Source organism: Oncorhynchus kisutch, linkage group LG11, assembly GCF_002021735.2.
Source record: "Oncorhynchus kisutch isolate 150728-3 linkage group LG11, Okis_V2, whole genome shotgun sequence".
Lineage (NCBI taxonomy): Eukaryota > Metazoa > Chordata > Actinopteri > Salmoniformes > Salmonidae > Oncorhynchus > Oncorhynchus kisutch.
In genome coordinates, this window is record NC_034184.2 from 28,039,786 (window position 1) to 28,058,100 (window position 18,315).

The window sequence follows — 18,315 nt, forward strand, 5'->3', positions numbered from 1 at the left end:
ATAACTCTATTACTATAACTCTACTACTATAACTCTACTACTATAACTCTATTACTATAACTCTATTACTATAACTCTATTACTATAACTCTATTACTATAACTCTATTACTATAACTCTACTTACTATAACTCTACTACTATAACTCTATTACTATAACTCTATTACTAACTCTATTACTATAACTCTATTACTATAACTCTACTACTATAACTCTCTTACTATAACTCTACTACTATAACTCTATTACTATAACTCTATTACTATAACTCTATACTATAACTCTATTACTATAACTCTACTACTATAACTCTATTTACTATAACTCTATTACTATAACTTATTACTATAACTCTACTACTATAACTCTATTACTATAACTCTATACTATAACTCTATACTATAACTCTATTACTATAACTCTATTACTATAACTCTATTACTATAACTCTATTACTATAACTCTACTACTATAACTCTACTACTATAACTCTATTACTATAACTCTATTACTATAACTCTTCCATACTATAACTCTATTACTATAAACTCTATACTATAACTCTACTACTATAACTCTATACTATAACTCTATTACTATAACTCTATTACTATAACTCTATTACTATAAACTCTATACTATAACTCTACTAACTATAACTCTATTACTATAACTCTACTACTATAACCTCTACTACTATAACTCTATTACTATAACTCTATTACTATAACTCTATTACTATAACTCTACTACTATAACTCTATTACTATAATCTATTACTATAACCTCTATTACTATAACTCTATTACTATAACTCTATTACTAACTCTATTACTATAACTCTATACTATAACTCTATTACTATAACTCTACTACTATAACTCTATTACTATAACTCTATTACTATAACTCTATTACTATAACTCTATTACTATAACTCTACTACTATAACTCTATTACTATAACTCTACTACTATAACTCTATTACTATAACTCTATTACTATATATACTCTATTACTATACTATACTACTCTATTTCTATAACTCTATTACTATAACTCTATTACTATAACTCTATTACTATACCTCTACTACTATAACTCTATTACTATAACTCTATTACTATAACTCTATTACTATAACTCTATTACTATAACTCTATTACTATAACTCTATTACTATAACTCTATTACTATAACTCTACTACTATAACTCTATTACTATAACTCTATTACTATAACTCTATTACTATAACTCTATTACTATAACTCTACTACTATAACTCTATTACTATAACTCTACTACTATAACTCTATTACTATAACTCTACTACTATAACTCTATTACTATAACTCTATTACTATAACTCTACTACTATAACTCTATTACTATAACTCTACTACTATAACTCTATTACTATAACTCTATTACTATAACTCTACTACTATAACTCTACTACTATAACTCTATTACTATAACTCTATTACTATAACTCTACTACTATAACTCTATTACTATAACTCTATTACTATAACTCTACTACTATAACTCTATTACTATAACTCTACTACTATAACTCTATTACTATAACTCTATTACTATAACTCTACTACTATAACTCTATTACTATATCTCTATTACTAATCGAATCTGCAAATAAAGCTGATCAAATTGATTACACTGTAATGTTTTTATTGTACGGGAAACTAAAATAGGCTATAGGCCTACGTTTTTTCTAGGACTTTGTAGACTTACACAAAACATATCCATGACTCTATCTAAACAAAAAACTATTGTTATTTTATATATATATATATATATATATATATATATTTTTTTTTATAAACAGTGCATTTGAAAAGTATTCAGACCCCTTGAATTAAAAAATAAATATAATCTTCAATCTACACACAATACCCCATAATCACAAAGCGAAAACAGGTTTTTCATTTTTGGGGGCAAATGTATAAAAAAACTAAACAGAAATACCTGATTTAAATAAGTATTCAGACCCTTTGCTAAGAGAATCGAAATTAAGCTCCGATTCATCCTGTTTCCATTGGTCATCCTTGAGATGTTTCTATAACTTGATTGGAGTCCAACTGCGATAAATTCAATTGATTGGACATGATTTGGAAAGGCACACACCTGTGTATATAAGGTCCCACAATTGACAGTGCATGTAAGAGCGAAAACCAAGACATGAGGTCTAAGGAATTGTCTAAGGAATTGGTCACTCTGACAAAGCTCCAGAGTTCCTCTGTGGAGATGGGAGAACATTCCAGAAGGACAACCATCTCTGCAGCACTCCACCAATCTGGCCTTTATGGTAGAGTGGCCAGAAGGAAGCCACTCCTCAGTAAAAGGCACATGACAGGCCGCTTGGAGTTTGCCAAAAGGCACCTACAGACTTTCAGACTATGAGAAAAAATATTCTCTGGTCTGATGAAACCAAGATTGAACTCTTTGGCCTGAATTTCATGTGTCACTTCTGGAGGAAACCTGACACCATCCCTATGGTGAAGCATGGTGGTGGCAGCATCATGCTGTGGGGATGTTTTACAGCGGCAGGGACTGGGAATCTAGTTAGGATCGAGGGAAAGATGAATGGAGCAAAGTAAAGAGAGATCCCTGAAGAAAACCTGATCCAGAGCACTCAGGACCTCAGACTGGGGTGAAGGTTCACCTTCCAACAGGACAACGCCCCTAAGCACACAGCCAAGACAATGCAGGAGTGGCATCGGGACAAGTGTCTGAATGTCCTTGAGTGGCCCAGCCAGAGCGCGGACTTGAACCCGATCGAACATCTCTGGAGAGACCTGAAAATAGCTGTGCAGTGACGCTCCCCATCCAACCTGATAGAGTTTGAGAGGATCTGCAGAGAAGAATGGGAGAAACTCCCCAAATACAGATGTACCAAGCTTGTTGCGTCATTCCCATGAAGACTCGAGGCTGTAATCGCTACCAAAGTTGCTTCAACAAAGTATTGAGTAAAGGGTCTGTATACTTATGTAAATGTGATATTTCAGCTTTTTATTTTTTATACATTTGCAAAAAAATCTAAAAACCTGCTTTTGCTTTGTCATTATGGGGTATTGTGTGTAGATTGATTTGGGGGAACAAAATGTGGAAAAAGTCAAGGGGTCTGAATACTTTCCAAATGCACTATATTTACACAAATATAAGGTTTACTGCATCTTGCAGATTTATATGCATCTGATGCATATGCTAAAGAGGAAGACCGGCAACGTTCTCTAGTGGGTACTTATAGGCTGAAAGGTCAGGCGGTTCTAGGTTTAAGTGGTGTGGGGGCTGAGCTTTGGAAGAGTGGTTGGGGTTAACTCCTTCCTGGTTGGCCCCGTCCAGGGGTGATGTTGTACGGGGCCACAGTGTCTCCTGACCCATGTCTCAGTCCCCAGTAGTTATGCTGCAATAGCTTGTATGTGCCAGGGGGCTAGGGTCAGCTTGTCTTAACTGGTGTACTGTGATCTAATCCATTCTCCCACTACTCCCCCTCTATCTCTCTTCTTTTCTTTCTGTGTCGGGACCTGCGGTCCGTATTGACCCCATTCCGGGTCCGGATCCGGATCGCCTGTTGAGCATGGCTGCTCTATAGCCATCATGGTTACTAATCTGACCATGCTAGTCATCAATGAACGTTTTAACATTTTGAAAAAACGATCTGGCCTTAATGGTCACATGTACTCTTAAATCTCAACCGGTACAGCCAGAAGAGGACAGGCCACCCTTCTGTGCCTGGTTCCTCTCTAGCTTTCTTTCTAGGTTCCTGCGTTTCAGGGGTGTGTCTTAGCCACTGTGTTTCTGCCTCTGCATTGCTTGCTCTTTGGGGTTTAAGCTGCCGCTTTCAAGGAGCTGCTGCGTTCAAGGAGTGGGACTCTAACCTGAAAGCTTATAAGAAACCCCGCTATTCTCTCCGACGAACCATCAAACAGGCCAAGCATCAATACAGGACTAAGATCGAATTGTACTACACCGGCTCCAACGCTCGTCGGATGTTGGATGGCATGCAAACTATTACAGACTACAAAGGGAGGCACAGCCGAGAGCTGCACAGTGACATGAGCCTACCAGACGAGCTAAATAACTATGCTACTAACTACTAAATTCTATGCTCGCCTTGAGTTAAGTAACACTGAAACATGCATGACAGCATCAGCTGTTCCAGACGACTGTGTGAACACGCTCTCTGCAGTCGATGTGAGTAAGACCTTTAAACAGGTCAACATTCACAAGGCCGCAGGGCCAGACGGATTACCAGGACGTGTACTCCGAGCATGCGCTGACCAACTGGCAAGTGTCACTGACATTTTCAACCTCTCCCTGTCCGAGTCTGTAATACCAAAATGTTTCAAGCAGACCACCATAGTCCCTATGCCCAAGAACACTAAGGCAACCTGCCTAAATGACTACCGACCTGTAGCACTCACGTCTGTTGCTATGAAATGCTTTGAAAGGCTGGTCATGGCTCACATCAACACCATTATCCCAGAAACCCTAGACCCACTTCAATGTGCATACCACACCAACATATCCACAGATGACGCTATCTCTATTGCACTCCACACTGCCCTTTCCCACCTGGACAAAAGGAAGACCTACAGTGCCTTGCGAAAGTATTCGGCCCCCTTGAACTTTACGACCTTTTGCCACATTTCAGGCTTCAAACATAAAGATATAAAACTGTATTTTTTTGAAGAATCAACAACAAGTGGGACACAATCATGAAGTGGAACGACATTTACTGGATATTTCAAACTTTTTTAACAAATCAAAAACGGAAAAATTGGGCGTGCAAAATTATTCAGCCCCCTTAAGTTAATACTTTGTAGCGCCACCTTTTGCTGCGATTACAGCTGTAAGTCGCTTGGGGTATGTCTCTATCAGTTTTGCACATCGAGAGACTGACATTTTTTCCCATTCCTCCTTGCAAAACAGCTCGAGCTTAGTGAGGTTGGATGGAGAGCATTTGTGAACAGCAGTTTTCAGTTCTTTCCACAGATTCTCGATTGGATTCAGGTCTGGACTTTGACTTGGCCATTCTAACACCTGGATATGTTTATTTTTGAACCATTCCATTGTAGATTTTGCTTTATGTTTTGGATCATTGTCTTGTTGGAAGACAAATCTCCGTCCCAGTCTCAGGTCTTTTGCAGACTCCATCAGGTTTTCTTCCAGAATGGTCCTGTATTTGGCTCCATCCATCTTCCCATAAATTTTAACCATCTTCCCTGTCCCTGCTGAAGAAAAGCAGGCCCAAACCATGATGCTGCCACCACCATGTTTGACAGTGGGGATGGTGTGTTCAGGGTGATGAGCTGTGTTGCTTTTACGCCAAACATAATGTTTTGCATTGTTGCCAAAAGGTTCAATTTTGGTTTCATCTGACCAGAGCACCTTCTTCCACATGTTTGGTGTGTCTCCCAGGTGGCTTGTGGCAAACTTTAAACGACACTTTTTATGGATATCTTTAAGAAATGGCTTTCTTCTTGCCACTCTTCCATAAAAGCCAGATTTGTGCAAAATACGACTGATTGTTGTCCTATGGACAGAGTCTCCCACCTCAGCTGTAGATCTCTGCAGTTCATCCAGAGTGATCATGGGCCTCTTGGCTGCATCTCTGATCAGTCTTCTCCTTGTATGAGCTGAAAGTTTAGAGGGACGGCCAGGTCTTGGTAGATTTGCAGTGGTCTGATACTCCTTCCATTTCAATATTATCGCTTGCACAGTGCTCCTTGGGATGTCCAAATCCGGCTTTAAACTTCTTCACAACAGTATCTCGGACCTGCCTGGTGTGTTCCTTGTTCTTCATGATGCTCTCTGCGCTTTTAACAGACCTCTGAGACTATCACAGTGCAGGTGTATTTATACGGAGACTTGATTACACACAGGTGGATTGTATTTATCATCATTAGTCATTTAGGTCAACATTGGATCATTCAGAGATCCTCACTGAACTTCTGGAGAGAGTTTGCTGCACTGAAAGTAAAGGGGCTGAATAATTTTGCACGCCCAATTTTTCAGTTTTTGATTTGTTATAAAAGTTTGAAATATCCAATAAATGTCGTTCCAATTCATGATTGTGTCCCACTTGTTGTTGATTCTTCACAAAAAAATACAGTTTTATATCTTTATGTTTCAAGCCTGAAATGTGGCAAAAGGTCGCAAAGTTCAAGGGGGCCGAATACTTTCGCAAGGCACTGTATGTGAGAATGCTATTCATTGACTACAGCTCAGCGTTCAACACCATAATGCCCTCAAAGCTCATCACTAAGCTAAGGACCCAGGGACTAAACACCTCCCTCTGCAACTGGATCCTGGACTTCCTGATGGGCCGCCCCCAGGTGGTAAGGGTAGGTAACAACACATCCACCACACTGATCCTCAACACGGGGGCCCTCAGGGGTGCGTGCTCAGTCCGATCCTGTACTCCCTGTACGATACACAGCTGTACATTTCAATGAAACATGGTGAAGACCCAAAATTGCTCTCCCTGGAAGCCTGCATTTCAGACATAAGGAAGTGGATGGCGGCAAATGTTTTACTTTTAAACTCGGACAAACAGAGATGCTAGTTCTTGGTCCCAAGAAACAAAGAGATCTTCTGTTGAATCTGACAATTAATCTTGATGGTTGTACAGTCATTACAAATACAACTGACCTTAGCGTTTCTCTGAACCCTGATCTCTCTTTTGACGAACATATCAAAATTGTTTCAAGGACAGCTTTTTTCCATCTACGTAACATTGCAAAAATCTGAAAGCTTCTGTCCAAAAATTATGCAGAAAAATGAATCTATGCTTTTGTCACTTCTAGATTAGACTACAGCAATGCTCTGCTCTCCGGCTACCCGGATAAAGCACTAAATAAACTTCAGTTTGTGCTAAACACGGATGCTAAATTCTTGACTAGAGGCAAAAAATTTGATCATATTAGGGTTTTACTGATAACCTACAAAGCATTACATGGGCTTGCTCCCATCTATCTTTCCTATTTGGTCCTGCCGTACATACCTACAGGTACGCTACGGTCACAAGACGCTTGCCTCCTTATTGTCCCTAGAATTTCTAAGCAACAGCTGGAGGCAGGGCTTTCTCCTATAGAGCTCAGTTTTTATGTAATGGTCTGCCTACCCATGTGAGAGACGAAGACTCGGTCTCGACCTTTAAGTCTTTACTGAAGACTCATCTCTTCAGTAGGTCCTATGACTGAGTGTAGTCTGGCCCAGGGGTGTGAAGGTGAATGGAAAGGCACTGGAGCGACGAACCACCTTTGCTGTCTCTGCCTGGCTAGTTCCTCTCTCTTCACTGGGATTCTCTGCCTCTTACCCTATTATGGGGGCTGAGTCACTGGCTTACTGGTGCTCTTCATTGCCATCCCTAGGAGGGGTGCGTCACTTGAGTGGGTTGAGTCTCTGACGTGATCTTCCTGTCTGGGTTGGCGCCATTTGGGTTCGTGCCGTGGCGGAGATCTTCGTGAGCTACTCGGCCTTGTCTCAGGGTAGTAAGTTGGTGGTTGAAGATTCCTGTAGTGGTGTGGGGGCTATGCTTTGGCCCTGTCCGGGGGTATAGTAGGACGGGGCCACAGTGTCTCCAGACCCCTCCTGTCTCAGCCTCCAGAAATTATGCGTCCGGGGGCTAGTGTCAGTCTGTTATATCTGGAGTATTTCTCCTGTCTTATCCGGTATCCTGTGTGAATTTAAGTATGGTCCCTCTGATTCTCTTTCTCGCTTTCTCTCTTTCTCTTCTCTCGGAGGACCTGAGCCCTAGGACCATGCCTCAGGACTACCTGGCCTGATGACTCCTTGCTGTCCCCAGTCCACCTGGTCGTGCTGCTGCTCCAGTTTCAACTGTTCTGCCTGCGGCTATGGAACCCTGACCTATTCCCCAGACGTGCTACCTTGTTCTGGACCTGATGTTTTCAACTCTCTCTACTGCACCTGCTGTCTCTAACTCTGAATGATGGGCTATGAAAAGCCAACTGATATTTACTCCTGAGGTGCTGACCTGTTGCACCCTCTACAACCACTGTAATTATTATTATTTGACCTTGCTGATCATCTATGAACATTTGAACATCTTGACCATGTACTGTTATAATCTCCACCTGGCACAGCCAAAAGAGGACTGGCCACCCCCCAGAGCCTGGTTCCTCTCTATGTTTATTTCTAGGTTCCTGCCTTTCTAGGGAGTTTTTTTTAACCACGTGCTTCTACATCTGCATTGCTTGCTGTTTAAGGTTTTAGGCTGAGTTTCTATATAGCACTTTGTGACATCGGCTGATTTAAAAAGGGCTTTAAAAACACATTGATTGATTGACTCATGACTGCACAGCCAGGCATGACTCCAACACCATCATTAAGATTGCTGATGACACAAAAGGGGTAGGCCTGATCACTGACACATGGGCGGCAGGTAGCCTAGTGGTTAGAGCGTTGGACTAGTAACCGAAAGGTTGGAAGATCGAATCCCCGAGCTGACAAGGTAAAAATCTGTCATTCTGCCCCCTGAACAAGGCAGATAACCCATTGTTCCTAGGCTGTCATTGAAAATAAGAATGTATTCTTAACTGACTTGCCTAGTTAAATATAAAGTACAATTTAAAAAAATAGGGAGGACCGTGTGGTGCCAGGACAACCTCTCAATCAACATGATCAAGACAATAAGGAGATGATTGTGTACTACAGGAAAAGGAGGACTGAGCACGCCTCCATTCTCATGGACAGGGCTGTAGTGGAGCAGGTTGAGAGCTTCAAGTTCCTTGGTGTCCACATTACCAACAAACTAACATGGTCCAAGCACACCAAGACAGTCATGAAGAGGGCACGACAAAACCTATTCCACCTCAGGAGACTGAAAAGATTTGGCATGGATCCTCAAAAGATTTAACAGCTGCACCATCGAGAGCATCCCTGCCTGGTATGGCAACTGCTCGGCCGCAAGGCACTACTGGGGATAGTGCGTACGGCCCAGTACATCACCGGGGCCAAGATTATTGCAACCCAGGACCTCTATACCAGGCGGTGTCAAAGGAAGGACCTAAAAATTGTCAAAGACTCCAGCCACCCAAGTCATAGACTCTTCTCTCTGCTTCCGCACGGCAAGCGGTACTGGAGCGCCAAGTCTAGGTCCAAGAGGCTTCTAAACAGCTTCTACCCCCAAGCCATAAAACTCCTGAACAGCTAATCAAATGGCTACCCAGACTATTTGCATTGCCCCCCCCCTCTTCTACACCGCTGCTACTCTCTGTTATTATATATGCATAGTCACTTTAATAAGTATACCTACATGTACATATTACCTCAACACCGGTACGCCCTGCATATAGCTCCGCTATTGTTATTTACTGTTGCTCTTTAATTATTTGTTACTCTTATCGCTTACTTTTAAAATATATATTTTCCCAAAATTGCATTGTTGGTAAGTAAGCATTTCAATGTAAGGTCTACCTGTTATATTCGGCGCATGTGATAAATTAGATTAGATTTGATTTTGAGGCTGGTGCTGATGCAAAAAGGTCTTTATAAAATCAATTTCATGCATGTATGGTGTACAGAAAGTATACATCTGCACAAAAGTGTATTATAACTTGTCTGCACTCTATAGAGCCCTCACCCTCGTTTATCGTAGACATCGGGTCTCCCATCTGCGCCGGACAGACGGTCTGACTCTGGGCTGTTGATCCTCCGGTACCGCAGAGCACAGACCTGAGCACCAGTCATTTCTAGGGGAGCTCCACCCACAGTGGCCTCAGGACACACCCCTCTAGCAGGCTCCTCCTCTGCAGCCAACTGTCCCTGGGGGAATGAGGGTTTCTAGGGTTACCACTGTTAGAAAGCACTGTCAAGAGTTAGACCTATTCTGTTGACTAATTTCAAATAAGAATTCTAGGTATATAGCAGATTGAATTGTACTGTAAATGCGTTACTATTTACTTTACCATGTTTGAGCACTGTTATTTCATGGTAAACACAGTACCTGAAATATATCTCTTGCTCTATCTACAACCAGGTATGTCTATATCCTCTGAATGTAATAGATGGTAATTGAAAACCAACAAGAAAGTAAACTAGACCTTTTAATTTATTTCTAACTTTGAGTATATTTAAAGAATGTAAGGCCATGTTTTACAGTGCTGCCATCACCAAAGTGAGACACACAGAGGATGTATTAGATGGTCCCTCCTGTACCTTGCTGATGCTGATCCTGAGTTGGTTGCGGTTGAAGTCGGTGTCGTTCCATGCCTCGCCTTCCGCCTGGGGTCGTGTCCCCTCGCAAGGCCTGCTAGGTACTGCAGGTGGAGCATTCTCCTGGTCACTCAGGTGCTCATCTTGTAGAACGTCATCTGTGTTCTCCCTCGGCAGCTCCCCAGGAATCAGAGTCACGTTCACGACCCTGGGAAAGCACAGAACATACACTGACATTTTTACTATTTGTTTATTGATTGCCTTTATTTAACCAGGTAAGTTATTGAGAACACATTCTCTTTTACAAAACAACCAGGCGATTAAATAGATTTGTGTTGTCGAAAATATCCTGTACCACTTCAAATGCAAACAGTGTGCTACAAATTCTCATAGTTGCATTCTAATCCTGAATGAATTATCACAACAAGGCATTGGACTATTTGTTCCTGATTTTGTAATGTAAATTAGGCTACAGGTAATGGGAATTGTACAATCTCTTGGCTAGCTGGATGTTTTAATATTTAATATTAATGTGTCCAAATGTGTGACCCCATTTGAATTCCTTTCTGCTGTTTAATCTGGTTGATAAGTAGTGGATACACTGTTCAAATCAAATCAAATCAAATTGTATTAGTCACATGTGCCGAATACAACAGTGAACCTTACAGTGAAATGCTTACTTACGAGCCCCAAACCAACAATACAGTTATAAATAATGTAAAATACAAATAAGAAGAAGAAATAAAAAGTAACAAGTAACTAAAGAGCAGCAGTAAAATAACAATAACGAGACTATATACAGGGGGGGTACTGGTACAGAGTCAATGTGCAGGGGCACCGGTTAGTTGAGGTAATTGAGGTAAAATGTACATGTACGTAGAGTTATTAAAATTAATATGCATAGATGACAACAGAGAGTATCAGCGGTGCAAAAAGGGGAGGGGGGGGGGGCAATGCAAATAGTCTGGGTAGCCATTTGATTAGATGTTCAGGAGTCTTATGGCTTGGTGGTAGAAGCTGTTTAGAATCCTCTTGGACTTAGACTTGGCGCTCTGGTACTGCTTGACATGCGGTAGCAGAGAGAACAGTCTATGACTTGGGTGGCTGGAGTCTTTGACAATTTTTAGGGCCTTCCTCTGACACCACCTGGTATTGAGGTCTTGGATGGCAGGCAGCTTTGCCCCAGTGATGTACTGGTCCGTATGCACTACCCTCTGTAGTGCCTTGCGATCGGAGGCTGAGCAGTTGCCAATCCAGGCAGTGATGCAACCAGTTAGGATGCTCTCGATGGTGCAGCTGTAGAACCTTTTGAGGATCTGAGGACATATGCCAAATCTTTTTAATTTCCTGAGGGGGAATAGGTTTAGTTGTGCCCTCTTCATGACTGTCTTGGTGTGCTTGGACCATGTTAGTTTGTTGGTGATGTGAACAACAAGGAATTTGAAGATCTCAACTTGCTCCACTCGGTCCTCTTATTCCTGTAGTCCACAATCATCCCTTTTGTCTTGATGACGTTGAGGGAGAGGTTGTTGTCCTGGCACCACACGGCCAGGTCTCTGACCTCCTTCCTATTGGCTGTCTCATCGTTGTCGGTGATCAGGCCTAACACTGTTGTGTCATCTGCAAACTTAACGATGGTGCTGGAATCGTGCCTGGCCGTGCAGTCATGAGTGAACAGGGAGTACAGAAGGGGACTGAGAACGTACCCCTGAGTGGCCGCTGTGTTGAGGATCAGTGTGACGGATGTATTGTTGCCTACTCTTACTACCTGGAGGCGGCCCGTCAGGAAGTCCAGGATCCAGTTGCAGAGGGAGGTGTTTAGTCCCAGGGTCCTTAGCTTAGTGATGAGCTTTGAGGGTACCATGGTGTCAATGAATAGCATTCTAACAAAGGTGTTGCTTTTGTCCAGGTGGGAAAGGGCAGTGTGGAGTGCAATAGAGATTGCATCATCTGTGGATCTGTTTGGGCGGTATGCAAATTGAGTGGGTCTAGGGTTTCTGGGATAATGGTGTTGATGTGAGCAATGACCAACTTTTCAAAGCACTTCATAGCTACAGACGTGAGTGCTACGGGTCGGTAGTCATTTAGGCAGGTTGCCTTAGTGTTCTTGGGCACAGGGACTATGGAGGGCTTCTTAAAACCTGTTGGTATTACAGACTCGGACAGGGAGAGGTTGAAAATGTTAGTGAAGACACTTGCCAGTTGGTCAGCGCATGCTCGCAGTACACATCCTGGTAATCTATCTGGCCTTGCGGCTTTGTGAATGTTGACCTGTTTAAAGGTCTTACTCATATCGGCTGCGGAGTGCATGATCACACAGACTTGCTGAACAGCTGGTGCTCTCAAGCATGTTTCAGTGTTATTTGCCTCGAAGCGAGCATATCAGTAGTTTAGCTCGTCTGGTAGGTTTGTGTAACTGGGCAGCTCTCGGCTGAGCTTCCCTTGTAGTCTGTAATTGTTTGCAAGCCCTGCCACATCCGACAAGCGTCAGGTGTAGTACGATTTGATCTTAGTCCTGCATTGACACTTTTCCTGTTTGATCGTTCGTCGGAGGGCATAGCGGGATTTCTGATAAGCTTCCGGGTTAGAGTCCCGATCCTTGATAGCGGCAGCTCTAGCCATTAGTTCAGTGTGGATGTTGCCTGTAATCCATGGCTTCTGGTCGGGGTGTGTACGTATGGTCACAGTGGGGATGACGTCATCAATACACTTACTGATGAAGCCAATGACTGATGTGGTGTACTCCTCAATCCCATCGGAGGAATCGCAGAACATATTCCAGTCTGTGCTAGCAAAACAGTCCTGTAGCTTAGCATCTGCTTCATCTGACCACTATTCAGGAACCAGGAGGATAGAATTATGGTCAGATTTGCCAAATGGAGGGCGAGGGAGAGCTTTGTATGCGTCTCTGTGTGTGGAGTAAAGGTGGCCTAGAGTTTTTTTCCCTCTGGTTGTACATTTAACATGCTGCTAGAAATTTGGTAAGACAGATTTAAGTTTCCCTGCATTAAAGTCCATGGCCACTAGGAGTGCCGCCTCTGGGTGAATGTTTTCCTGTTTGCTTATGGCGGAATACAGCTCATTGAGTGTGGTCTTAGTTCCAGCTTCAGTCTGTGGTGGTATGTAGACAGCTAAGAAAAATACAGATGAAAACTCTCTAGGTAGATAGTGTGGTCTACAGCTTATCATGAGATACTCTACCACAGACAAGCAAAGCCTCGAGACTTCGTTAGATATCGTGTACCAGCTGTTATTTACAAAAATACATAGTCCGCCACCCCTTGTCTTACCAGATGGCACTGTTCTATCCTGCTAATACAGCGAATAACCAGCCAGCTGTATGTTGATAATGTCGTCGTTCACTCACGACTCTGGGAAGCATAAGATTTTACAGTTTTGAATGTCCCATTTGTAGTTTAATCTTCCGCGTAGGTCATCGATTTTATTTTCCAAAGACTGCACGTTTGCTAGCAGAATGGAAGGCAGTGGGGGTTTATTCTATCGCCTACAAATTCTCGAAAGGCAGCCCGCCCTCCGGCCCCTTTTTCTCTGCCTTCTCTACGCAAATGATGGGCATCTGGGCCTGTTCCCGGGAAAGCAGTATGTCATTCACGTCGGGCTCATCGGGCTCGTTAAAGGAAAAAAAGGATTCTGCCAGTTCGTGGTGAGTAATCAAAGTTCTGATGTCCAGAATATATTTTCGGTCATAAGAGACGGTAGTAGCAACATTATGTAAAAAATAAGTAAAGAAAAAGTTACAAACAACGCAAAGAAACTAACAAAAAAAACACAATCAGTTAGAGACACGTAAAATGTCAGCCTTCTTCATCTTTATTTTGATACGGTCATGGCCGTCATAAGAATTGGACCAAAGTGCAGGGTGGTGGACGTACATTTTCCTTTTATTTTAGTAAATGTCGCCAACAAACGAAAAACAACCGTGAAGCTTACAGGGTTAAGTGCCACTAACAAAGATAACTACCCGCACTGAAAGGAGGGAAAAAGGGCTACCTAAGTATGATTCCCAATCAGAGACAACGATAGACAGCTGTCCCTGATTGAGAACCATTTCCGGCCAAAACATAGAAATAAAGAAACATAGAAAACAAAACATAGAATTCCCACCCCACATCACGCCCTGACCTAACCAAATAGAGAAATAAAACGTCTCTCTAAGGTCAGGGCGTGACAGATGCGTTTGTAATACACCTAAATAGCTCATTTTGATTTCCTTACCCGACCACAGCGGGGGTCTGTCGTGTGTTCTGTTGAGGGGGCGTTGACGTGCAGGTGGACAGAGGCACTCCATCCGTCCCTCCCTTTTCCCAATCAAAAGACTCGTTCTCTGTGATGATGCGTTCCTTCATACTGTTCTCAAAGACAGACATCAGCAACTGCAAAGAGGATCACAGAGAAATGTAAAAAGTAAGGTATAAAGGTGACATTCGATCAAACCTACAATGCTATAAAATAATAGGCTTTACTTTAAGTACTAAAAGTTATTTACTTTTATTTAGTTTCGACATACTGTAGTTTTATTACTGACACTTAACAGAGCGGGTATGGTATGGGAGTTAGTCTCACATTGCCACACTTCCAGGTCTTGTTCACTCTGCTATTGAAGTGAACGCAAGGAAATCAAGGTTCAGTGGGGATTAACAAGGTGAATCCACTTGCAGGGAGTGAACAGTACGTATTCATGTCTAAGAATTAACCAATGATATCAGGCCACACCCGGCCATGATTACAGACACTATATAAACTAGTGACCTGCAGTGTTTGTTTGATGAAGACAGCTTGTCTGTTGAAACGTTGGTTATTAGGTTATTCAATTATTGCATCTGAGCTCCTAGAGTGTGTGGCTCTCCTTTTCTTTTTCAAGTGAACAGTACGTACCTGGTAATCTGGTTTGGTAAAGTAGTCAAGGCCTAAAACATGATCCAGGAACACATGAAACTCAGAAGGCATGTGTTTGAGCAGCATTCTGTGGTCGTAGCGCTCCTTAATCTGACCCACTTGCTCCTGGTGGCACACAAGAGATACAGTAGAAACCATTAGAAATTAGTTGAGCCCAGCAAGACACCAGTAGACACCAGTAACCATTCTCTACTGCAGGATTTCTTAATCCTGTTCCTGGGGACCTAAAGAAGGGATTTTTAGTTTTTGCCCTAACACTACACACGATTCCACTAATCAAAGGTTTGATGATGAACTGTTGAGTCTAACCAGGTGTGTAGTGCTCGGCCAAACATAACAATGTGCACCCCTTTGGGCCCACTGCACCAGGAAACAGAAATATTGGAAATAACTGAAACTGCAGTAGACAGTAGCTCACCTTATCTTTTATTTTTCGCCATGGTAGCTGACCGACTGCAAATTCTACCAACATGTAAAATAGCGACCATAGATCGTCATGGCGACCCATTTCCTGAGAAGTTAAAGAATGAATGAATCAAGTAATTATTTTCATGACTTATTAGAATTCCTGAAGTACATCTGCAACAGTTATTTTGGATTTCCCGACAAACTGATGATACACAAAACCCTCAGGTCTAAATGAATTTGTAGTGCATTGCATTTTTCGAACCCAAAAAGACACTTACTTTGTTTTTATGAGCATTTACTGAAGCATAACGAACAGTGCCCCGAAATCCCGCTACAGTTCTGGGCTGGAAAAATAAAATTAGGTAAATTCTCTTTTCAGCACAAAACCTAAAAGAATTTCACACTGACAACTAGAAAGAAAAATAAAGTATTTAAATTAAAAACTCAAAAGAGACAAGGAAGGATATGGAAAATATCTCAGGCAGGGAGAGATAATAAAAACTGAAATGGGATCAAGCACCTTACTGATGAGACGGATCACAAGCATGCGCTTCGAACAGAAAAGGCCGAAAAGGAACAGCAAAACTGCAAAACATAAAATCACACAGGTGAAAAAAGGACAGCATCACATTGCAGCAAAACAACTGTAAACACTTTATTAACATCAACACTTTGTGAACATAATATATGAAACAATGTTGCAGTAATTTACAGTAACAAACTATGCACTAATGCATTTACAAAGCATAAGGCATCATTTAAATGTATCATTTTCCTGTGATATCTTCCTAATATTTGTAGTTTCTTATAGTCATTGGAATCTGTGATATAATAACTGGAATCTGCATCACCATTTTGGCTCAAGAGTGGAGGATGACAGGTTTGACCTTGATAATAACACCCATTCCATTCAGGCAGGTAGTCCTATGAATATTACCTTAGAAACCGCATGTTAGAATTTACAACAGTGTGTGTGTGTGTGTGTGTGTATGTATACTGTATGTGTGTGTGTGTGTGTGTGTGTGTGTGTGTGTGTGTGTGTGTGTGTGTGTGTGTGTGTGTGTGTGTGTGTGTGTGTGTGTGTGTGTGTGTGTGTGTGTATGTGTGTGGTCTAGTTGCTGTTCTAAATCTGCAGTACAGACCCGCCCTTCTAATCGATGAGTAGAGGCTGAGTCAGCAAAAAGAAAAGCAGAAAGAATCTCTACTGTGGCCCATCAGCCTATATCAGCCTAGCCAACTTCATCAACCTATATCAGCCTAGCCAACTACATCAGCCTATATCAGCCTAGCCAACTTCATCAACCTATATCAGCCTAGCCAACTACATCAACCTATATCAGCCTAGCCAACTTCATCAACCTATATCAGCCTAGCCAACTACATCAACCTATATCAGCCTAGCCAACTTCATCAACCTATATCAGCCTAGCCAACTACATCAACCTATATCAGGCTAGCCAACTCTAAATCAGCCTATATCAGCCTAGCCAACTACATCAACCTATATCAGCCTAGTCAACTACATCAACCTATATCAGGCTAGCCAACTCTAGATCCGTCTGTATCAGGCTAGCCAACTATTAATCACATCACAAAAAGGCACATGCCCTGTGCTTTCCTATTCTCCTACCCACTGTGCCCTGAGGACCAAGCATTTCCTGTGCAAAAAAAACATTGCCACTACCCCCAGGTTGTGTGAACTACCCCTCCTAACTCAACACCAAAACAGCAAACCTTATACCCCAAGTCCTATATTCTTGCTATATTCATAACATAATAAATTAAATGAAGAAAATCCTTCCACGGCTACTTACCGGTCGGACCTCTCCGGTAGTGTTGGTGTACTGGCGAGCCAGGCCAAAGTCTAACATGAAGCACTTTCTATAGGTGGAGGGGAGTCGACCCATGGCAAAGTTTGACTGGGAAAAAAACAACAGAAAAACAGAGTTGAGTCGAGGACATCACAGGCATATCAACAAGTGAAGCCCAAAGCAGTGTTTCTCTCTGTCATTGTATAGACATGACCCTAGCTCACACCCTCTCTCTCTCACAATCTCTCTCTCTCTCTCACACACACACACACACACACACACGCACACGCACACGCACACGCACACGCACACACACACACACACACACACACACACACACACACACACACACACACACACACACACACACACACACACACACACCTCTCTCTCTCTATCTCACACCCACTCTCTCTATCTCACACCCACTCTCTCTATCTCACCCCCATTTCTCTCTATCTCACATCTTTGCTCTTTCTCTCACCCACCCCTCTCTATCTCTGACATGTAAAGTGCCCCCTACAGGCTTGATGTCTTAGTGCAGGAATCCCCCAGAGTCAATGACCTCTATGAACTCTAGAATAGATTAAATAGTCTTACAATGCATTATAACCACACATCACAATCCCTTATACCTGCAAGCTTTAGGTAAAGTGCTACAGAGAGGGCCACCTACAGGCTTGATGTCTCTGTGCAGGAAGCCCACAGAGTGGATTGCCTCTATGGACTCCAGGATCTGTTTGCCCAGGCGTAGCGTGGTGCTCATGGTGAAAGTGCCGCGGGGTTGACTCCTCCTCAGGTCCGCTAGGTTTCTCCCCTGCTGGGGTGGAGAGAAGGGGGAGGGAAAGAGGGGGAAGGTGGGGGGAGAGAGTGAGATGGAGGGGTCAGAGGGAGGGAGGGTAGAGAGAGATGAGAGAAAACAGGGGGAGGGAGAGGGGGGACGGAGAGAGGGGGGATAGAGGGAGAGAAATATA

General features: G+C 42.4%; 1 protein-coding gene across 2 annotated transcripts in view; it reads right to left on the reverse strand.

Annotated features, from left to right (window-relative positions):
- Positions 1-18,315, reverse strand: part of LOC109898884 (tau-tubulin kinase 1) — a 46,971-nt gene that overhangs the window by 23,718 nt on the left and 4,938 nt on the right. Inside the window, exons 5-12 of one of the 2 annotated variants that reach the window (XM_031835571.1) lie at positions 18,018-18,158; positions 17,345-17,449; positions 15,809-15,874; positions 15,541-15,633; positions 15,102-15,227; positions 14,442-14,599; positions 10,209-10,413; positions 9,634-9,815 (exon numbers count right to left, since the gene is read on the reverse strand). In XM_031835571.1, coding sequence (XP_031691431.1) covers positions 9,634-9,815; positions 10,209-10,413; positions 14,442-14,599; positions 15,102-15,227; positions 15,541-15,633; positions 15,809-15,874; positions 17,345-17,449; positions 18,018-18,158 — 1,076 coding nt within the window. Of the gene's footprint in view, positions 1-9,633; positions 9,816-10,208; positions 10,414-14,441; positions 14,600-15,101; positions 15,228-15,540; positions 15,634-15,808; positions 15,875-17,344; positions 17,450-18,017; positions 18,162-18,315 lie in introns of both variants that reach the window. The other variant, XM_031835570.1, reaches the window with a different exon arrangement.